The sequence below is a fragment of the Ptychodera flava genome, chromosome 1 (assembly GCF_041260155.1).
Source record: "Ptychodera flava strain L36383 chromosome 1, AS_Pfla_20210202, whole genome shotgun sequence".
Taxonomy (NCBI): domain Eukaryota; kingdom Metazoa; phylum Hemichordata; class Enteropneusta; family Ptychoderidae; genus Ptychodera; species Ptychodera flava.
This window is the reverse complement of record NC_091928.1, coordinates 31191818-31215802: the sequence shown is the minus strand read 5'-3', so window position 1 is coordinate 31215802 and position 23985 is coordinate 31191818. Positions and strand designations below refer to the sequence as shown.

Below are 23985 nucleotides of genomic sequence, written 5' to 3'. Positions count from 1 at the left end.
AAGTATTCCCCTGGAAGCATTTCAAGATAACAACTCATGATAAGGGTATTAATTAGCTTGTACATCACGTAGCCGTGAAGGCGTGGTTTATTTTGGCGCCATGGCATGCGATATCGTCAGGTAATGCTTTTCAGGTTGCTGTGTGAGACCTCATAGTAGCAAAAACGGTGCACAAACATGGGACCTGTAAGACTTGTGTACTTGTGTGTTTGCTGTTTTCCTATCATCACGGTTTCCCGGCATCTCTGCGTTCAGTCATGTTGTAGGTAAGAGTATATGCTCTTCTTTCCCAATCCAATGAGTGAAAAGTCGTATATGTTTTTCGTTTTCCGATGTTATTGTCTAATTTTCTGCTCGTCGTAACACTCAGTGTAACCCCACGATTTCCCTTCTTCTATTACCTTGTTTATAACTGCTAACACTATTCATGTGGTATTATCTCTCAATCCTCCCATGACATGTCACTCTTTGAAATAATATGACAAAGGTGAAAACACTTGGCTTAGTCTTTGTCATGGAAACAAATTTTATAATTTTTCTGATCTTCCACTCTTTTGGGTTAGCTTTGCACGCTGACCTCAAAATTTTCATTCTTGATTTGAGAATAGAATTGCTGAAACTTTCAACCAGAAAAAATGACCAAAAGTTTAAACCTTTCACTTTCCAGGCCCATACTATCAATACACTCACGGGCTGGTGTTTAATAACATTAAGTCTAGCAAAAGGTCAAGTTTAGTTTCCTTTTTTTCACTTCCGTGTGTTCAAAATGTTTTTGCCCTTCGCAGCATCCAGGCATCGATCGACCTGCACAGTATGATCATTGGGAAACAAATCGCAAACAATTAAATAGATTATGTGAAAAAACTTATGTGTCATTATGTTTGGTCAGAGCAAACAAACCCAGGTGATAAATGTACCTGTAAATGCCATGGAAACAGAGCATTCTGGCATCGATAAATCACGGACAAAGTTCAGGCTGTGCCGAGTGCCCACAGTCCAGCGACAGTATCTTGTATTCCGTTAACCATCGTTCCACCCCTATATTCCCCTGTAGAGGTCCAACGTAATCACAAAATAGAAAATACTTGGATCAAACCATGATGGTTAAAGGGATAAAGGCATGTTGAAATGCCAAGTGTTATTCTAATTACAAAACATGCGTATGTAAAGGCAGCAAGTGAATTTTAAGTCAAGACTAAAGTTCAAGTTTTAACACAACATTTTCAATATACGCATGCTTCTCGACGAGCTGAGATCCTGGTATGTCTGTAGCTAGTCTACGTAATCTAACAAAATCACGAACATTTGCCATAAGTTACAGCTACTGTCGAATGTGAGTAAAGCATGGGTAAATTTAAACTCCACTAGAAGTCTGGTTACAGTCTGATTCCCCCACGTCAGAGTTTAGTTCACTACCGCTCTCTCTGCACAAGTGGTGACACCAATTTGTGTGCAGAAAATCACAACTTACATTCACTGCTCTTTCTAAATACTTTTTCCACACTTTTCCCATATTCAAATTCGTATGCAAAACGCTGACGTGACAAAAATGTATTTTACCGTAAGTTTAAAATCTAGCTATTAAAATATGAATTATGAATTAATTTACTTGTTTGTAGCTGCCATTTGCATAGCGTGTCATTTCAGCGCAATAACTAAATATTCAGTCTTAGGGCAGTGAATTCAACATGTTTGTATCATGATTCGCTGATCTTAGCCACACAAGAATGATCTTTTATCTGCGTGTACCTGTAAACTAGCCAAAGTTTCCTTTGAACGGTGATTCTGATTTCATTTTTTGGCATTTATTTCTATGCCTGGAACCTACATGGCATACTTCATATCACCCCCTTGTATCTACAGAAGCTAATGATGTATATAATTTGATCAACTTGATTACAAAAGTATGTACGTAATAATTTCAAAGTGGTTAAGAGACAGGCGTTGTGAAATATTGCAAGAGTTTTTTCCACATAAAAGTATAACTTTGTTGTTTCAGTCTATTTTTTAAAGTTTGTATGGGTAACTATTTTTTCTTGTATCCGTTAGGGGAGGGGGTGGGCCAAATCGATGCTCAGTAAAAAATGTAATCCACCGACCCTCCTCCTGAAGCTGAGGAACTGCCAATCCCTAAGCTGAGGGCGCATTTCGTGTTTTCCTGACATTCACCTTTATGATGGTTTTCCTTATGTTATACTATACCTCTCTATCTGCCATGCCTTTTATCTGTGCTAATGTCTCGGGTGTCTGCTTTGGGCTTATAGCTTCCGTGTCTCTACCTTTCTTTCCCATAGTGACCTGCAATGGCGCTGCCAAGGACATTCAAGACACAGTAATCCGGAGATGTGAAAATTTCGTTCAGACGACCGATCACAACGGGTACTGATCATAAAGAAAATCTATCAGCGACTCTCGTTTGAAAGCCAGTGCAGTTAACAGGCTATCAAATTCTTCAGCTTCTATGCATTATCTACACAGCTGTATAGAATCAACGAAGTGGGGTTACATTTAGGAAGTATGTACCTCGAAAGTGAAAGACTTAAACTTTTTCTCACATTTTCCTAAATAAAAATCTCCAACGTACTCTCACCAAATGAAAAAATAAAAATCAGGGGTTATCTTACAAATTTTTGTACTGGAGAAACAAATTAACTGACATAAATTCAAAATGGCCGCTATTCCAGTGTTATTTCTATGCTGAAAAATAAAATTTTCAATTTACGAAAAACCAAGACGGTGAAAATGATCCTTACTCAAATACTTTTAAAATGAGCCCAACCTAGAGTTAGATCAGAAAAGAATCGTAAAATTTTGGGATGCCAAATATCTGTCCCCGAGGCGCATTCTACCTCAAGCGGTGCTTTATTAGAACGTACACAGGTAAACTGACTGGTCAAAGAGAGGGATGTCAATGTTCCATCGTTATATTTGAATACTTTCAGTTGTTATGAGCTACAAATATGTCTTCGAGTACAGTGGAATTACAGTTGAGTAGCAAATGTGTACCAGCTGATTACTCAACATTATTGTATTTCAAATAACTTACCATCAGAAAGTCATAATTGTAAACGGAGGATGTTACCAGTATATCAAATAAAATCAGTGGTTTCAATAAATGTTGGCAATGAAATCTACTATTATCAAGTGTTTTGCGAATGCTTAGTGAATACTTACTCTTGAACCCACTTTTTTAAAAAATCGTGGGTCATAATTATAACACGATTTCGCAATGATATTTTATCACTGAATGCGCCATCAAAAGCATCGATACCCAAACAGTGACAATACCACTGTGTCTCATATTTTGCAGAGATTGTTCAGAAATCTGGTCGACCTTTAAACAACAGCTTTTCATACAAACCTGAGTGTGGTTTAGAGGATGGAACGTATTCAGAGTACTTGATAGAGACTTACCAAGAAATCCCTACCAACAAGGTAAGGCGTCATGGGGAATTTTCGATAGATGATGACGTTAAACTTAAGGTAAAAGTGTAGCAAAGCACGTTAATAAAACGTCGTTCAACTGATTTAATATGTATGTATGTATGTATGTATGTATGTATGTATGTATGTATGTATGTATGTATGTATGTATGTATGTGTGTGCGTATGTATATATGTATGTATGTATGTATGTATGTATGTATGTATGTATGTATGTATGTATGTCATACACGTGGTTTGTGATGATTTTTGTTTCATTTATGCGAATAAAACGTTAATGGTCTATTCTTATATCAATCTTTTCATTCCAACATATCATCTACTTGTACCATATAGACACTTCTTTGGTCTGGAAAAGACGAGGTCGAGAAAGCTGCACTCACATACTCCAAGCGATGCAACTTTGTAACCCTGGCAGACACACTCACAGGTTGTCTAGTTGACGGGCTGATATGGTGCGGCAAAGAAGACTACCCGGGTATTAACTACGATCACTGCAACCCGGCTGAGTGCTTAGAAGGCTATGCTACCACTTCATCCGGTAGTTTCTGGAGGGACACATCCGTCAATGTAAGTGCAAGTAAAAGTTTTAATATTAAGTAGATAAGCAAAGCTGTAAAAGCTTTTGACTTGTGGAAAGTTTATTTATTTATTTTCATTCATTTAGTAATGTGTTTGTATTGACAAGATATGTCTATCTGGGCACATCTACATCTGTGTGGAGATGGAAAAGCTGTCATGTTCGAATCTACTTTATTCTAAAGATTCATCAATTGTTATAGATGACATGCGAAATGTTCATGCTCCTACAAACAGCTAATGATGCACTACTTCCATTACTTTTAGATTGCTAACATGTCCACTGGTGTTGTATCTGTCATGCTCAGTGGTAACCGAACTGAAGGCGCGTACAAGAGGGATAGGTCAGTGAAACGTTTTGCCATAGGGTTAAGCGATTACTACATTGGTCAGTGAAACGTTTTGCCATAGGGTTAAGCGATTACTACATTGGTCAGTGTCAGTGAAACGTTTTGTCATAGGGTTAAGCATAGACCCTCGAGGGTCTATGGGTTAAGCGAGTACTACATTGGTCAGTGAAATGTTTTGTCATAGGGTTAAGCGAGTACTACATATAGGTGTTTTAATGATGATAAATCTTTGCAGTGTTCGCTAGACCCTGTGGTTTTTTCTTAAATCAAGTGTTTTTGGTTCATAATTTACCACCACTACTGCATTGTCCTTTCTCAGATAACAATAAGGCATGTACATTTTGTGATCGTTTTGCCATCTTTTCGCCCATCGATAAGTAACATGTTTACGACCTTTATGTTGTATTATCAGACTTCAGTTGTTATACAGTCTTTTAAAATGCAAAATAAGTAAGTCGTTAATACTTGCATAATCAATAATAACGACCAATAATTAATAGACATATTTCTTGCAGAGTTTCACTTTACCTGGAGATCGATTTTCTTTATCTTGGATGTCACAGATAATCTCTGGTGCATAGTTTGTACTGACTCGTTTTGTTACCTATAGCAGATACGACTTTTTTCAGTGTCATTTTAGTGAAAGAAACAAACACGATTTTTTCCAAAGATGGAACACTGAGGACGTTGTATTGGCAACTTCGATGTTAACATACCAGTCAATTTTATTGTAATTTTAATTTGATTCTCGTGAATGAATTTTTTTCACGGAGACCTTAAATGATTCTTTTATCTATCTTGAGTGACAGCAATTTAGGTATATATCTATGTAAAACATATATATCTTTCGGCAAACAAATAAACAAACAAACAAACAAACAGAATCTGATTCCGAGGCACTTATTTTCCTAAGGCAGAAAGCGCCTCGGCGACAGATATTCGGAATGTCAAGTTTCTATTTTTGCCTATAGAATTAACATAGGATTGGCGGCCATTTTGAATTTCAACTATCGGTAAATGTTTGCTAATTTGTTTCGCTAGTTCCAAATTATTCCTTATTTGGAGAGAGAATGATCGAAAGTTTGAGCAAAAGTTTAAGTCTGTCACCTTCGAGGCGCGTACTATCTTAAGAAGGGGCACTCGGTAAAGGTATACTTTAGCATTGATGATGACGTAATACAAAAATTACGCCGAAATAGTGGACTGGGGACATCCATGTTCAGAGATAGCTGCTTTATTTGCTAACTTTGTGACTTAAGCCGGTACCCTATAGAAAGGACCTTACATTAAATATCGGACTTGTTCAGTTAATTCAAAAGACGATAAGCACCCGGTTGCTGCAGAAGCATGAGTATAATTTTTTATTAATTGCTCGTATCCAATAAATTGGCAAATAACGATTTGACATTATTTCTACAGTTTCTTCGGAAAGTATGAACTTCCAAACTTCGAAATGCAAGCGTTACGCATGTTAGAATTCTACTTCGTGACCCAAACGAAAAGTGAATGCATTTTCATGGAACTTTTGCTATTTCCGAAAATTTGGTTTTTCCCTTTCACATATATATATATATATATTATATATATATAATATATATATATATATATATATATATATATATATATATATATATATATATATATGTATATATATATATATATATATATATATATATATATATATATATATATATATATATATATATATATATATATGTATAAACAAATTACTTCAAGTACAAAGTAATGAAATCTATTACTTAAGTTTCATGCATCCTGCAATCCTCAGATAGAAGTGAAAGGATTCCTAGCTTGACACTCTTACAAATATGATTCAGACGAACCATTCTTTTTGTAGGTGGTGTTAAAATTTGATAAATAATATTTGTTTTGGTGGCGACACTTTGAAAGCATATCAGAGAGTTTGTTTAACAGTGTAGATTTGTCAACATTGATAATGTGCAGCTTTACTGATATACAAAGATTTCATCGCATGCTTATGCTAGAGTAGCTCGATGTTTTGTCAGTAATTGACAACGAAATGTCAAAAACGGGTCCTTACGTTTTAAGTTCCATACAAACTTTGACAACTCGGATATATATATATATATATATATATATATATATATATATATATATATATATATATATATATATATATATATATATATATATATTATATATATATATATATATATAAGAGATGGTTACAAACACTCATATTCATTCATTCACTCATTCATTCATTTTCAGAGATAACTGCGACATATGAACGATCAAAATACTGCAGGAAGACATTCGGAAATATGGTTTTGAGGATATATGTGTCAATAATTTAGAGTAAGTACGATGCATGTTTGAAAGATAAAGTTTCGCGCTATCAGGATTTTCTTTACACCAATACCCTAATATCCCTATTTAAGATGAGCTTCCTTACACTCAATGGTCGGAGAACGAAGATGATGTACATTATCAGGGCAACAGATATAAGACTGATCACTTTGGGGAGTTTTAACTGTAGTACACTGAGAGGTCCGAAGTACCTAAAGTCAATAGTTTTATATATTTTTGAACCTTGCTTGCTTCCAATCTATATTTAGAAGAATATGCAGATTAATTTTAAAAATGGCTCAACAGCGTCTCTAGCTTCTACGCCAGGTTTAACATTATAGTGATATTTAAATATTAGAATGTCATTCACTAATTGAAAGCGTTCTTGACATTCAATATTGTATCGAAATATGGTAATATTTGTGTTAAAAACAAAACAAATAGATGTGAGTTGTCAGCCTGGCATGCAGTATTGTTGTTGAAGAGCAGAAACAAGTCTCTGAACTCCAGTTCCAAACCCTACCGTCAGGTCGACGACTCAACGTTCCTCATGCAAAAAAAATATTTATAAAAAAGTCCATTATTCCATCGGCTTTTTCTATTTTACACTCTGGGTTCTCTCCATTATAATTCAGTTTTGTTTACATTACCTGTGTTTAAATTCAGTATTACTGTGTTGTACACCTGTTGTATTGATTGCATGTCAACACCATGGCTTGACTGTAAAGAGATGCTTTGTGAAGCCAAAAGGACATTTGATTTGATTTTGTTTTGTTTGATTTTGTTTGATAAAAACATCGAGCTCTGCCATTCTATTTTTCTGTACAAGGTTATTGTTGAAGCATTTCTATTTATGACATTAAATTTCAATTTCCCGTTCTGCACGCTGAATTAATTTAAGGAGCAATGTCAATGAGAAATAGGCGTTCTTCTGGATTCAAACTACATTCCAAAATATATATAATCGGTCATCAAGCTTTATCAGACGTAGAACAACAAATTGAGAAAATTTAAATCTTCAAAAAATTGGTGATTATGCTATGGTGATATAACGGAAAATTCTTTAACGAAACAGATGTGACAGTGTCAAAACTAAGGAAAACGACTCTGATACATGAGTTTTTCCGATCATTACCAATGACGTCATACTACAAGTTAGTTGCTAGATTTGAGTTTTGTTGGTCACTTTTCGTCAGTAAATTTCGTTGAGAGAGAGAGAGAGAGAGAGAGAGAGAGAGAGAGAGAGAGAGAGAGGAGAGAGAGAGAGAGAGAGAGAGAGAGAGAGAGAGAATGAGGAGAGAGAGAGAGAGAGATCCATTGAATAGATTTTACATTTTTTGAGTTTACATATTCATCCATTTCGATCACATATCTTTAATCATTTTTCACTTTTTGTTTTCTTCTCATCCCACTACGTTTCGCTTTTGTTTCCAAAAGATACGCTTTTTGTAGAATTATAAAGCCGTCATGTTCAAGCTGAATATATGTCAATAGCATTTCTAAGATATCCCCCTAAAAACGAAAAAAAAAACAAAGGAAAACTTGATTTTCTGTTGCAGATTTCAGAATTGATACATTGTATTAAAGTGGCACTCCCATTTGGTAACATTTTTAAAACACATTTTTTTAGTACCAACGGTCGATATTTGACGTGGCGACTGCGCGCGGATCGCGAGATATCGATAAAAACATGTCTTCAAAAAAGTAAAAGTTTGAATTCCGGTGGCCCACCTAAATTCAGCTTCCGAACATCGAACGTTCGGCACTGGGGCCATTGTCAACTAAGCTATGGAGTACGAGTCTACACTGATACTGCTGTACGCCTTAGTACCATGATCGGTCATGCCCTGTGGGAGAAAGCTGAGTCTTACTGACTTGGTGATAAAACAAAAAACAATTTTTGCTGATTTCACCAGAATTCGCATAGGTGACTAGCCCAGTTACATAGCGGCCACCGCGTGGTATGCATAGACGCATACCACGCGCGCGGCGAACCACACGTACTGTGTGGCAGACGACAAAATGTAGTCATCGGAGGCGGCTAATATTTAACACGTAAAAACTTATGTTTATGTGGTATTGGTTAAAAATATAATACAACTGATTTAGAATAATGACAACGACAAAGCTAAGAAGAAGTTTTCAAAAACTGACCTGTGGTAAAGGCATAATGCTGTATATAAAGTCTTCGCAGTGGGAGGTAAAATTGCGTCGTTCGAACTTATTATGGACTCCCTAGAATATCGTCAATCAGCACAACAACAAACCTTCGGTGGATTTCGCGTCATAATCAGAAACGATCGTAAAACTTCGGGATGTGAAAAATACGCTCGGGAAATGACATGTTTTTATCGATATCTCGCGATCCGCGCGCAGTCGCCACGTCAAATATCGACCGTTGGCATTAAAAAATGTGTTTTAAAAATGTTACCAAATGGGAGTGCCTCTTTAAGACTTCAAGGGAATAGTTTCTAATATAATACCGTTGATCTTGCAATAAAAAATAAAGTCACCAAGTCTGAAATCTGCACTATAAACAACTAATTATTGTTGATAAATCTATTGCAATCCAAACAAGAACGTATTGTTCAACAATAAAATTGAAATTCACATACACATATTTCACATACACATAACATAGATCTAATTGGTCGATCATAGACTAATTATTTTTTTGTATCGGGAGATTAGTATTCTTGAATTCGTTGGAACCTGGCTTTGAAATATGGACTTGTACACCGTATATATTGTTTGTTTGTTTTTTCAGAGCCTTTGAAGCAATTTGTATTGAAAGCCAAGCCCAAGGTAACACGTCAGAGTTCCATCAATGCGCCTCACCTGACCTCATAACAAGCACAGCAAGCACAGCAAGGCTTCAGTTCAAAGTTACCGTCATTAATTGTTCAATTTCTGTGAACATCCTGGCACTTTGCATAACCCTCTTCGTCATTACTAATAGTAATTCTTGATGTGTAACATTAAAGTGCAGTTCTCACCTTAGCCAATTTATGTGTGTCAGCACAATCTCTTCCGGCACACCCTGGGGAAATTTTAAATACAAATAATAAACAGAGGCCGAAATGTTGTGATTCATTGGAAGTTGTCGCTCTTCTACCGAATAAAACAGAATCTGGAGTTTCGGCAATCTTTGTTAGCGTCAGTTCTAGTTTAATTGTTACCAGACCAAAAATGTGTGTTTCCGGTTACATGCCTACGAAAGGAAGGGCAGGTCGAAGGATGTCTTTTCTTTTCATCAGTTTTTAATCTATAAAATAAAATTTAGAGAATTTACCAAATATTTTGAGAATTCACACCAATTTTTTGAATAAATATGCAAAAAAATCTCCAGGGTTGACGAGTCTTTCTTGGGTCGGTCAGGTTACTAAAACACATATTTTATTTGGCCTTTAATACTCAGTAAATTTACATTGTTTTTTCGTAGATACGTTACAACATTTTGATTTTATATCACCAGTTGATATTTGACCTTGCGATTGCGCTTATAGTCATTTGACATCGAGTAAACGGCGGAATCTTAATAGTCAAAGGTCTGATATTTCTAGTCCGAGCATTGAACAATCTGCAATATAAAAGAACTTAGAACACAATCACTGTCAATGATAGTAGCGGGAGAGTCGAATTCTTAGTATTGTGGCTTCAATCTTCCATTCTGTAAAATTTGCCAGCTCTTTATGTCAAAATGTCAAAGGTCAAAATAATATAAAATCGTTCAACTTTGCTTTAAAATACAATGTAGCGATGCTACAAGCAAGACGATGGCAATTAAATCAGTCGATGGAGCCACTGATTCTATGTATGACTGTCTTTATGAAATAGTTCCTCATTACATAATGATTGAATTTATCATGTGAATGAGGATCAATCGATTGCCTGTATTTCGAGCTTGCAAATTAATAATCAATAAAATAGACCAAAAGGATGCACACGTCAGAGAAACTTTTCAAGAAAATTCAATGCATCGACCGTCAAAGTTGACAGATTATTTGAGAGATTTATTCATCAAAAATCATTTAACTTTTAAGCAGTCGTTAACATCGAAGAATTATCCTTTACCTACATGTGTTTACTCATCGGGTTTAGACGTTGAAGATGTCATTTGTTGTACGATCGCTTGAACGCAGCGAGTATTGCTGACTTACGTGCTGGTTTAAGAATGTTCAAAAGCAGTATACAAAAGTACAAATAAAGCTACTGGACTTACAGACACAGGTAATGTTTGACATCTTAAATTTTCAATATCATTACTCTACAACCAACATTTTCCAGTATATTTTTGATTGGATTCAAACTCACAACGTACGGCACACAGTCACCTTCCGAAAACATCACAGTCAAAACCGCTTTTTTAATGCTTAATAATGATATGCTCCGGAAACAGGGTTCTCAATTATCATGTCTGTCTGCTGCCTTCTAACGACAGCGTACTAATGGCTGAACTTCAGACAGGCAAGGAATAAGTACACGTTTGATTGACATATATTGACGGGCGCGCAGCATAAAGGGAAAATGGATGGTTTAGTAGCTTAGTTAGATGAAGTGCAGGACAAACTTTTATAGCGAAACACCGATGACCAGCTAGGGCGTCGGGCATCTCTGCATTGCTCGGTGTAGAAAGGTAGCTCGGTTGGATAAGATATCGAGATGGTAAGGCGGACATCAGAGAAGATAGTGGGGGAGCGCTACATGGTGAGATAGATTGCCATGTCGTCCGGTACGTAAATAGTCACATAGATTCATGGCAGTGCCGCTGTTATATTAGGTTTGGCTATGGTTAGAGTTAGGGTATTCCTTTTTAGATAAACTGGCACTCTGCCATCTGTCTTAGTATGGATGGAAAGGAACGCGAAAAATGAGTTTATGTTGACTTTAAATTCAAGTGATTAATCGAAATGACGGTTTGGATTACCGGTGATCTCTTGTATTGCCAGTGAGTAAGTCGATCATATTGTATTATAATTCACTCTATTGCCCATCCTTAGATAGAAAGTTCGTGGGGAGAAAGCCAGTTGGAAATCTGACAAGTTTAGACCGCAAAATAAGTTATAACGGTTGAACTCACTGGCAGGACGTTTGTCGTGCTGTAGGCAACCTGCAATCCTTAAAACTCAGTGTCATTTTTCTGTTTTTGAGAAACGCTGACAATTAACATGTTGGTAATACCTACCTTGTCACAGGTAAATCAATACTAACCGTATGCTAACAGTTACAAGGGATAATTTTCATTAAAAATACTTGAGAAAATTTATCTCTTTATATAGAACTCAGTCTCAACAGCTTGACCAACATTTACAAACTAACTAATAATTTAACCTCGGATGATCTGAGAAATATGTTTGGTAGCTACATTTCCTCTAGATCACTGTGTTCGTCCATCCAGAACATTTTTAAACTTCCTTAATACGAAATCCAAAATACCAGTTGTCGTGTTCTGTTGTTTTCTTGTCTTTTATGTTCTGGGGCTCACGTATACGTATTTCATTATTAGACTCTGTGAAGCACGATGCTATAATTAGCTTTTCATATAAAAGGCTTGCTTTACTGATGACCTTTTTAGTGCATGCCATTACACGGTCTGCAACGATATGAGTAACACATGCACCTCAACCACCATAACTCCCAGTTTTAATACATATTAAGAAGCACTGTATTTCCACACAACTCCCATTTAATCGCATCGAGAATTCAAAACTATAACGAATTGGATTTTCCCTAGACTCTGGCATGGCCCATTCAAAATATTGTATTTTTTTCGATCTCTATTTCAGTGATGCGAGAAATTGAATGACATTGGCTCCTTTGTCTATTGTCATTACGTATAGATATCCGAAACTAGTTTTTCAAACACCTTGTCCTCGACTTCTCAAATTTTAATCAATCCGCAAACCAAACACTATTCGCCGGGTCCTTTCCCCTGCTTAATTGTATCAGCATGGTATGAGTGAGCATTGGCGCGTCTACTACCTATGCAAAATGTAGAGTGACCATGCAACCATATATTTACTTAAGGTTTATGCCATTCCTTTGTTTTGAAGATCGCTGTTTCAAGTTTCCTGATTTCAATGAACACCCGCTCATGTATTTTAGATTTCGCTCATTTAGTTTTTGCTGAGTCATCACAGTCACATTGTGACTATTGGAGGAAAAGAATAAAAAAACATTGCATCACGGGTACATCTGCCAATAAGTCATACACCGTTAAACTTTACTTAACATTATTTCCGTTGTAATTAAAATGGTAGAAATTCCGTTTCAGACGCTGTGAATATTTTTTTTTGTTTTCAATATTGTTGTTGTTTTAATATTCATATTGGATTTCAAGTCATCAGTGAATCTGTTCGATAACTTTTAGCTGTTGACTTTAAAATATCGCCTTTTTGTTTCCATTGACAAATTAATGTAATTTGCTGAGGCCGTAAGATTTATTGTTAGCAAGTGTCATATCATTAAATATTCTTACAAATATCAATTAAGTGAAAGTAATGTCAGGATTTCATTGAATGATGTTTTACAAACGTCCACGAATTAAAACAGTTGTAATTTCCTACGTATTTCTAATTGATATCAGAATAATTTGTGGATGGAAGCAACTTGCTTTATCTTTAAATTAACGCTAAATCAGTACAATAATATTTACAATTTCTGATTTTATTTTATGAAATATTGCCCATGCAGTCACCTATAGACAAGCAGGTTAGCACAATATTCACAAAAGACGAAGGAAAGTACATAAATTTATATCGACAATGGCAAGAGAAGTGGCTATTCGAAATAATTTGATTCCTGTTATATGGCAATATCACTGGTGCGAGAAATAAAATGGCAGGAAATGGTGACAAGTTCATCAAGTGAAATAGTTGTAGAATTAAATCCGCATTTTTCTTCTTGAGTACACGCGAACAAGCTACTACCACTGACTTATGCATTCAAGGAGACAGAATGTGTACGGGAATTTAACAACTACAAAATTTTGGTAGCATGAGATAGAAAACAATGAATGAAAAGATCGTCTCTGTACTAGCGATAATTCTGCTCCCATCCCCGACTGTATCGTCATTACAGACGTCATCAATTACTCTGAAATAATGAAAAACAAAATAAAAACAAAAAAGCTGTAAATATAAATTCATTAGATTTCGGTTTTAGGTGAAATTACTCTGTAATAAACGTATTTTCAAACACAATTCATAGTTTTTGTCTCACACAATCATCAAGCATTGGAAGACAGAATGATAAAAATAACCTGTGAGTGAGCTGACACGTGCAAAAGGAATAGCAGATATGTATCTTTCGGGCGTTCATTCTGTATCATGGCACCTGGACCATTTTAAAATCGTGTTACTGACTATACATTAAAAATATCTCTGCAGCAGAGAAGAAGACGAAAGTTTATTTCTTTTGAATTTCTAATGATTAATTACATGGCCTTGAAAAACCGATCTCAACAGCAAACGATGTACTTACCACGCCTTAGCTGACTACTAATTCTTTTTAAAAAGAAAGGGATTTTCCCGTTTACAGAATGTTGTAAAGTCTGCTACAGTAGTCTCTAGCATGTCTGTTTAATGTGCTTGGACTATAACGAGAATAAACGCTGCCCTATAAAGCATTGGTATTTTTTGATGGCTCCGATTGAAAGGCAAGGCAATGTCGTGGAGATCAATTAAGGCTGAATAAATGTTCAATTGAAGTGAAAGGCCTATAAACTAATAGCGTGAACATTTACGGAAATGATAGATATTGACATGTTAGTTTTAACTGTATACTCACGTTTCATTGTCGATGCAGCTCGGCTTCAATTCCTTGCTGACAAGTTTTGACTTCAGCTCGTTTACTGTACCGTTGTTACAGTGTTCCCTGAAAATATCATTCCATCTATACTTGTTAGGAATATGTTTATCGCACACGTCAAGAAAGACCTGCTATTTTAACCACATTGTGACGGTTGATCATTATTGTCTTCCAGGTGTAATGTCAACATCAATTGTACTTGAATTGACAAAAATGATATTCCGGATACTTTAGCGGTTACTTACATAGATCAGAACTTCTGAATTCATCGAATAAGAAAATGTCTGCGTTAAAATATCGGAGAGGTGAAATAACAATACGCATCTCTTGTAATTCTCTTAGTGTAGCATTATCACAGGTCAATCTATTCCATCGGAGAAATACTTGGGCAATGAAGAATTTTCGAATTTACATAGAACATTTACTTACTTGTCAGTTTTGTCACGAAGAAGAATCCGTACCTCAGTCACTTTTGAGTCTAGGTTGGGAAGTTCATACATTGCGAAGAAACTGTGAAGTATATTTAAAATGGAAACATTGTAACAATCAGCCTAAAATATTGCTTGACGATTTTGCTTAAATCAATCAAATGTTTTTTTTTCTCCCGAACATTCGATGATGAAATTTAAGAAAAAAGTGACGAAAATGTCAAAATTATACAAAATAAAAATAAAAATAAAATAAATAAAATTACAAACAAGTTAATATGGTTATATGTGCATCGGAAAGATGAGTACGAGGCAGTGTCAATAAAAAGTTTGAGTGACAAAATACTTGTCAAATCTATATTTCCCCTGGTCAGCAAACTTTTGCATATATCATAGTCCTACATTTTCCAAAAAGAAGTTCATGCACACAGAAAACATATTCATTACCAAAATCTAGTTTTTCATATTCTGAATTTATCGCAGGATTATAGGTTACCATATAGTACATACAGCAAGCTATTATAAGAGACGGTCGATTAAATTGATAAGTTAAAGTGACTGTCATCAAAAATGATAAAGTGGAGAGAGATATACTGTCGTAAAAGTTTTCAGTTGTATTTAAAATGAATGGAACTATATTGGGAGAATAGGATATTGTAGTAATGTTGGTATAATAACAAATATATGTAAATTGTAAATACAATTGCAACTTTTAGCCAAAGGGCACCAAACATGTTCGATTGATTAAAACAATTAAAAGATCCAAATTAGGTCAATCATGGTTACGAAGAATTTTCAATTTGACGCCGGGGGGGGGGGGGGTTGGAGGTCAGTTGTGAACGTCATGTTTAAACAAGAGATACTAAGCTGCTCAAAGACATACCCCCTTTACAAAGGGCTGTGTCCTTTATAACTGACCACTTCTTTTCTTTGTACGTTGGCAGTAGTTAACATCGCAACTGTTAAATTTTACCGCCCACTACCTAAACTTGTCATTTCACCAAAAGAAAATGATAAATAGACATTGCTACGTACTGCAAACATTTATACGGTCATCAAATAAAACCCGGAACGTATCAGCATTGTTGAAACTCTTGTCTAGTCACTTTTAATTGATATGAATGCACAATTTAAACTCTATAAATCAAATGACGAACAGAAAACAAGTTCAAAAAAGGTAAAACTTGTACTTGCCTGCTCTTGTTGTATGCAAGATCATTTTTTCCACTCAACATCACAGACACTACACCGCTAGACTTAATAGCAATCTGAAACGCATGAGAAGGAAGGGTTACAGTACTGAATCAGATATCAAAACACATTATCTCGGAAACTGTAGGGTGTATGGAGATTTTATAATTTCAATGTTTGCTTTTCAGTTAATAATTAGAGTCGTTAAGTTTTATTTTTGAAAGAAATGTTGTTTTTGATTTTGCGGCGTTGCAGTTGTTGTGATGAATTCCTAATAAATTCAAGGTGAAATACAGTTACGATATCACAAATCTGTTAATTTTTGTTACGATTTTGCGCAATTACGAAATCATGATATCATCGTGTAGTGACGTTTGACCAAATATAGGCAAATCGTTAGCTAAAAATAAATTTGTTTTGGCAATGACACACAATATTGAACAAGTAAACATGAATGACAATTAACAAATTGACTGTTGAACAATTTTATCAATGGAGGGCAAATTACATTGCAGTTGAAAAAAAAATATGATCGATATCTGTAGAGATGTTGAGCTTCAATCCTGTTCCATACTTGTATTGTACACTGTTTTTAGACATTTGTAAAAATACATATTGTACTACGTAAAAGGGATACGAGCAAAAAACTGCTTCTAGCAGTATTTAACACCTATGGCTTTTGAATATAAAGTCTCTATATCGTTATAGAAATGGACCGTCTTGAAAAGTTATGGCAAGTTCAGAACAAATGTTTATCCGATCATTATGTCAAAGCGCTAAAAACGTACATTTTCCGAAGCTTGCTTCCAAAAGGCTATATAAGGGGAAACGGTGCCATTTCCACATGGTTCACATGTCTCATAGTTGATACCAGGATCTTCCTCTTTCCCACACCATGTGAGGTCTTCCAGGAGAAAACCGGTAAGCGTGTCACCAAGAGTCACTAACCCACAATTTTTGGAGTACTCCATTGCAGCAGCCTTGACCCCTGACCATAAAAGCGTCTTACAGCGAGACGCAAAAGAAAGCATATATAAGATTACCCATCCAAATGTTCACCGGAAGTGTGATATAAAATTAATCTTCATAGATGAATTAACCAATCTGTTGTTTTAGTGTTATATGACTCGATACACGCTATAAAGATATTCAATTCTTCATTAAAAATCGAAATAAGATTGTCAAATATTTTTACATAATGACTGTAAAATAATGCAATATATTTATTAACCTGCCAACCAACCAACCTACCTACCTGCATACCTTCCTATCTTTAGAGCACTTACAAAGTATTTCCTATTATTATACCATCGCTCGAAATTTTTGTCGAAGAAAAAGAGGAATCTTATCACATATTTGTATGACTATAATTCTTACTTTACTATTGGGTATTTGGTCCTCGGTTTTCTCCATATATTCCGAATAGTCGAACTCAGATTGGCAGGGACTTTTTAGGGCAAATGCTTTTTTGAATGACTGCCATATTTCTTGACACGACCTGTAGTGTATGAGATAACAGGTTTATGTTCACATGGTTTCATAGAATATTTAAGAGCGATTTTGTACGAAAATTGGAATTGTTTATCAATTACATGTTATTGCCTATTTATTGTATGATAAACGGGTTTTATGTCCACTGTTGCAAAACAAAACAAAACAAAACAAACAAAACCACCCCCCCCAAAAAAAAAAACTGACCAGCTTTATTTAGCTTTCAGCCTTTTGCATACACTAGGTCATTTGTATTTTATTGAAGTAGTAAATTTTTCTGATAGTTTAGAGCTTTGAACTACGACACGTACAATTTATTCTCACATCGACACTTTAAGGCAAATGTTTTTTTGAGGAAAATTCATAGCACTGGAGCCAAGGACAATGGAGTTACAAATTTTCCTGCTGATTAGATTTGGATTTTCAATTAGCAGCCTGTATATTGGTCATACTAGAATTAATAAATATCCATTCGCCTACCTGTTACTTTCCGCTTTAGCGTTGAAGGTGTCGCATCTGTCGATGATAGTTTCTTCAATATCTTGAGGAGTACCTTCTGATGACACTGTAATATAAATAAACTGAACAAGATAAATATATATTCTGGACAGAATGATAACAGAGAAACAGACAGATGGATATAAAGACATACAGGCATGTACGCTAGGGCCATGCTATTAGCCCAAGTAAATAGTTTAAAATAGATACTTTGATGTTACAGGTTCATTGTTCAAGCAGCATTGCACTGATTCTGTTCTTTCTTATTAATTGCCTGTCTCGTGTTGGCATAAGTATCAGCTAACATAAGTGTTCGTCAAACCTGTCCTACAAGAGATTTTTAGCGGCCTGACTGGCAATATGTTTACCATCAGGGTGCAGGATTTCATTCATTTGCTCAAAATGAAATTGCTTAGTTGGTGGGTAGCGAATGTGTTTCAATAGCTTTTTTGTTACTTTGCTAACCAGTGGGGTTAAATTTTTTGGAATTTTTCGACTGAGCGCAGTCCGAATATCGGAATTGGGAGAGTAAAACTGGGTGGGGGAAGTTCCAGGTCTGAAGTTTGTAGGATTATGTTGTCGGGTGGAAGTGCAACGTGTGACGAAATTCAACTTTAATTACCAAAAAAATCGTATAAAAGTGTCCTAGTGAATATTACATAAATTTAAAACCAAATGTAACTCCCCCTCCCCTCCCCCCTTTCTCTCGTACTACTGTGCTACAATTCCGTCAGTATAACTTCAGGGCAGAATGGTATCGACCACTATGCACCATTAAGATCGAAACAGCGGGAAAATGATATTTTAGTTAGAGTTGTACCCTGCAGCTTGACAAGACCTTTTAACTTAATATATTTTGAATCAAAGTTCTTGTCAAGCCGCAGGGTACAAATCTTAAAAAGATCATTTTCCCGGTGTTTCGATCTCAATGAAATTAAAAGTATGAGCAAATAGTAAAATAACATGCCAACTGTCTCACTCGTTGATAGTTGTTAACAAACAAGTAAAGAATTTTATCTTCACCAGCCAACGGTAAAATGTGAAATAATAACGTTTTCTAACCCTAGCAGTCAGATGTGCTTGCCGAATTTTGCAAATGGCATCTTTGGATATTGTAAGCTAAATTGTCATTTTGTCAAATAGGGCCACTTGTCGTGTGACTTGTAAATCAGTCCTCTTTGAAAGAATATAAAAATATGAAACTTCATCACTGGAATACAATGTTTGATACTTTCCAGATGACTGAGGAAGCAAACACTCTTGAATGTATGTTTAGCGTCATGTAAGGATGAACATGAGACCATTACCTGGAAGTTTCTTATAGCATAGCATGTATTTTTGACTAAGATTCGTAATTAATTAATTAAATAAATAATGATTAATCAATACTCCTTTATTTCTGTATTTCGTCTTAACTTCGTATTGGTTGATGAAGATGGTTAATTCATATGTAGAAAATCCCTAATATCCCTCGGAGACCTCTGCAATTAAGTGTCTATACTGAGGAATACAGGCAGAAATATTGCTCTTAAAGCTCCATTAAAAGTTAAAGGGACAAAGTAGGCCATTTTTCATGATTTTTGTTTAATACGAGACACTACTTATATTGTTTGACATGTTGAAGGATACTGAATAAATGGGTGACTACGCATATGTTTGACCCCGATTTTAGACAATTAAATGAAACCATCGCGAAAATGAATTAATGGTTATTACATTGATGATCGCGATGGTTTCATGTAAAATCGGGGTCGAATATATGCAGGGTCACCTATTCATTTAGTATCTTTATGATGTCAAGCGATATAAGTAGTAGCTCGTATCAAACAAAATTTATCAAAAAATGGCCGACTTTGTCCCTTTAAAATTTATTGCATATGACCTCACCACAAATAGACTGTTTATATCTACCTAACACACGACAAAAATGTCCTTGTGATTTAGAATTTCCATAAAACTATCAACATGCCGATAGGGCATGATTTCAAATGTGTCAAGTCGTTAAAATATCCAATCTCCTTGCACAAAATAACATAATGATTGCCAAATTTACGACTTACGTATCGCAAAACACATGTTTATGTATAGTGCGATTCGGGTCTGAGTAACGTTACCCGAATAGAGTCCAAAGGTCACCATATATGTAAGTTTCATGGCGGCTATAGTTTGGCAGTGACGTCGCAAGATTCTCGTTCTCGACAACATTTTGCGTCCATGTTTTCAACGTTAGAGACGACGACATAGATTGCATTTAAATTGTGGTCTAGTTATTTTACTACAAGAGAATGAAATATTGACTTTTAAGTGGTCGCTAAGCCACTGCCATACTGAAGTAATTTGTTTACTTCGCGTTTTGTTTGTTTGATTTCTTGTTTAAGCAAGAGCTCCTGTATCCTGGGCTGCGTTATGAGTGATGGTACTACTAAAACATGAAGAAACGTTAGTTGGACATACTAGAGGTAAAGAAGTGATCAATGGGAAGATGACGCTGCCAATGATGCTTCTGTTGTATCTGTAATAGACTGGTAAATATGGCTTAAAAACAAGAATGAATCCCAGTATACATGTGACTGTCTCAAATCCTTTTAGATCCTATTATGAGGGTTACGACGTAAATCACAATATTTTTTGTACTCTTAAAGTAATAGCATTAACAGACCGAAATCCCTGATTAAATATCGTTTTCGCCATTTCATCGATATACTTGTATCATTTAAACTCCTATTTAATGGTTGAGTACGGGTACTTGACTATTTAAATAGAAACGGTGGCATTTACTAACATTGCATTCTAAAAAAAAATAAGTGACAACTTTCATTTTGTGCAAGCGCGATTTCTGCATTTTTATTCAATATGAATATAGCTCGAATAGAATTGCAGTGATAATATAATACACCGTGATCTTTTATATAAAGTGGTGTCACAAACGCGTTAGCCTCTGCCCAACTCTTTCGGGTTATTCAGCATTGAATTGCCCTCGCGTCTGAAACCAAAATTTAACACCAGCCAGAGGTTTACAATATTACTCGCCGACATTGCGTAAGTGCGTTGTGAAGCTGTTGCATACTATGTTGAGAACGTGCCTGTTTTCGACATTCGCCACTAAAAACAGGAATATATACCTCACATACCTGTAAAGTGACTACAATAGGTCACACATGGAAGATATGTACCCAGGCCCAAAACGATCATGAAATGGAGAAAAGCCGCAGATTCCATGATGGTGATCTTGATATACCGGGAACTGGGCAAAAGCGTAAATGAAGAATGTCCCGGGGCAAAAACGTTAGATGGCGAGTTTCAGGAATGAATTATTGTGTCGTGTTTGCAAAGTGAGGGCAAAAATCAGAGGTTACAGGTCAGCGTATTCTGAAGAAGTGGCAACAAATTCGTAATAAATTAAACAGCGACAGCAGTGGAAATATGTAAAGTGAATGTTTACAAATAACGAATCCCTGTTTCAATTTTGATTTATGTACTATGAATGATCTAAACTATTTGCTACCGTGAAAAACACGGTTAATATCAATACATTTAAAGTGACATACTGCAATGCTAGAAAATTACTGTTGACGCTAAAGTAAAAATAAGATGTTAGTGATTACAATGATAGATGTACTATTTAACATAGCTTGGGTTTTAGTAACGGCACTCCGGTTGAAATATGAGACAATATAGTTTAATCACAACTGAAGAATTGGAATGTCAAAACAGACGGCTTCAAGAATTAAACATTATACCTGACATTCAAATGCATTTGCAGGATTTTTTGACCTGATCCCTGTCCAGATAATGCTGGTCACATGAACAGTAACCAAAACAAATTTCAAGGGTTTCGAAACGAAGGCCAATATCGCGTATGGGCAATACGTGTTACTTTTTATGGGATTGGAATTCGCTATACACAATACCTAACTCATATCACCTAGAAAAACACTCAGCTGCATTTACACCTCTATCAAGATGGTTCAATAACCATGTTGTTGCAATTTTGACGGCGGCCACAGCTTGATATCAATGCAACATACCACAGACATGCCTTCTAACATGCCTGCACACAATATGTGGTCTTTATTCCTGGCCATCGGCCCAATATACAAACAAAACTCGGGTTACATTATTAGATGCCAGGAAAAAAACAAAAAATCTTGGGAAAAATATATTTTACATTCAATATGTTTCTTACATATCATAGCATGAAAGGTAAAAGCTGCTAATCTCTGTAATAAATCATGATTACTCGAAGACATCAAACCTACAAATAACCTTTTTGATGGTGATTTGAAATAAAAAGCTTGAAAATATTTACTTCTTAAAGTATCAAAAATGGACAAATCAAAACAAAATGATACTCATTTTCAATTTCATTTCGTTCACATAATACACAAATTCTGCCTGTTCTATCAATGTTTAGTTTTCTGTCAGTTTCTATTCTTAAATAATGAGAAGAGCACCTCAATCGTGCCGACATTTTCATATGCATATGAACTTTAACAGCTGAAAGGTATTTTCTGAAACAAGTGATGTTTGAAATTCTCTGTCAGCTGAAAGTTTATCAGTTGCACAAATTTAGCTGAACCGAAAACAATACAAAAATATTTAAGATTTTCCACGAATGAATATAAAAAAACTTTTCTCATGTGTATTTTCATTTTAAAGGAGATAAATGACCTGTAAAAGAGACTAAATTCGCCAGTTTTCTCTTGCTTTCAGAAAGGCTTTTGATAGAGTTAATCATTGGTCAATGTTTAAAAAATTAATTGATAGAGGATCACCGCTTTTCATTGTTTGCATTCTTATGTGGTGGTATCGTAACCAATCATTCTGTGTAAGATGGGCTTCTGCCACCTCTAAACCGTTTTGTGCCAGAAATGGTGTTCGTCAGGGAAGCATTCTTTCCCCAAGGCTGTTTGCAGTCTATGTAGACGATCTCAGTTACATTTTGCAAGGGTCTGGTGTGGGCTGCCAGATAGCAGGTAATATAATCAACCATTTGCTTTATGCAGATGATATTGTATTGATTTGCCCTTCAGTTAAATCACTCAGAAAATTGATTAAGATATGCGAACTGTATGGAAATGATCACGATATTCTCTTTCACTCTACTAAATCTGAATGTATGTACTTTCTGCCAAAGTCTGGGAAATTAGTAAGTAACCCGAAAGTGTACCTCTATGGAGAGTTTCTCACGTTTGTAAAAATAAAAAGGTATTTGGGCTACAAGGTGTCGTCTACTGGAGACGACAATAATGACATCCAGAGACAGCTGAAGTGTATGTATGCTAGGGCAAACTATATCATCCGTAACTTCAGTCATTGTTCCTATGAGGTTAAAAATGCTCTTTTCAGAGCTTTCATGTACAGTGTATACTGTCTGAATATCTGGAGTGACTATAGTGTAAAACATATGAATGATATGCGAGTTGCGTACAATAATTCTATGAGAATCATCTTTCAACTTAAATTTGCCTGTAGTATAAGCAACAATGGTGTGCAGAGGAGCATTCTGAATTTTACTTCACTTCAACGCCAAGCTCTTTTTAAATTCAGGGTTCGTCTGATTGAAAGTGAGAATATTTTAATTCGCACTTTTACGGATTCTGACTCGTTGCTGTTTTCATCCTTTTGGCGTCATTTTAGAAATGTAATGTACAGATAGATTTATTTTTTTAAAAATTCTTTTGTATTCATGTTCTTTTATAACTGTCTCTTTGTACTTGTTTTGATATGAGCCTATGTGTGCCTGAAATAAACAATAATAATAATAATAGAAAAACCGCTTTTGTAATGCTTAATACATGATATGCTCCTCAATTATTATGCCTGTCTGCTGCCCTCTAACGACAGCGTACTACTAGCTGAAC

At 35.5% G+C, this 23985-nt stretch overlaps 1 protein-coding gene and 1 long non-coding RNA gene across 2 annotated transcripts; one reads left to right on the top strand and one right to left on the bottom strand.

Moving 5' to 3' along the window:
* Window positions 1-2186: 2186 nt before the first annotated feature.
* LOC139135176 (uncharacterized) lies at window positions 2187-10601 on the top strand. The gene is made up of 7 exons (XR_011552941.1): window positions 2187-2379; window positions 3311-3435; window positions 3781-4014; window positions 4291-4367; window positions 5793-5875; window positions 6627-6713; window positions 9472-10601. It is a non-coding gene; the product is annotated as an uncharacterized lncRNA (long non-coding RNA).
* A 2524-nt stretch (window positions 10602-13125) lies between these two features.
* LOC139135169 (ADP-ribosyl cyclase/cyclic ADP-ribose hydrolase-like) lies at window positions 13126-21447 on the bottom strand. The gene is made up of 8 exons (XM_070702432.1): window positions 21253-21447; window positions 18104-18188; window positions 17510-17630; window positions 16921-17136; window positions 16136-16209; window positions 14943-15023; window positions 14493-14579; window positions 13126-13799 (listed from the first exon to the last, which is right to left on the bottom strand). Exons 1-8 carry the CDS (start codon window positions 21338-21340, stop codon window positions 13676-13678), a joined length of 876 nt encoding a protein of 291 aa, XP_070558533.1. The 5' UTR covers window positions 21341-21447; the 3' UTR covers window positions 13126-13675.
* Between the last annotated feature and the right edge of the window lie 2538 nt (window positions 21448-23985).

What these genes read in the sequence shown, in the direction of transcription:
- LOC139135169 (XM_070702432.1), bottom strand. Translation starts at nt 21,340, where the DNA reads ATGGAATCTGCGGCTTTTCTCCATTTCATGATCGTTTTGGGCCTGGGT. An exon ending in ACCAAATACCCAATAGTAAA is followed by an intron (nt 17,137 to 17,509) that starts GTAAGAATTATA and finishes TCTCGCTGTAAG; the next exon opens with ACGCTTTTATGGTCAGGGGT. An exon ending in CTTCGTGACAAAACTGACAA is followed by an intron (nt 14,580 to 14,942) that starts GTAAGTAAATGT and finishes TGATATTTTCAG; the next exon opens with GGAACACTGTAACAACGGTA.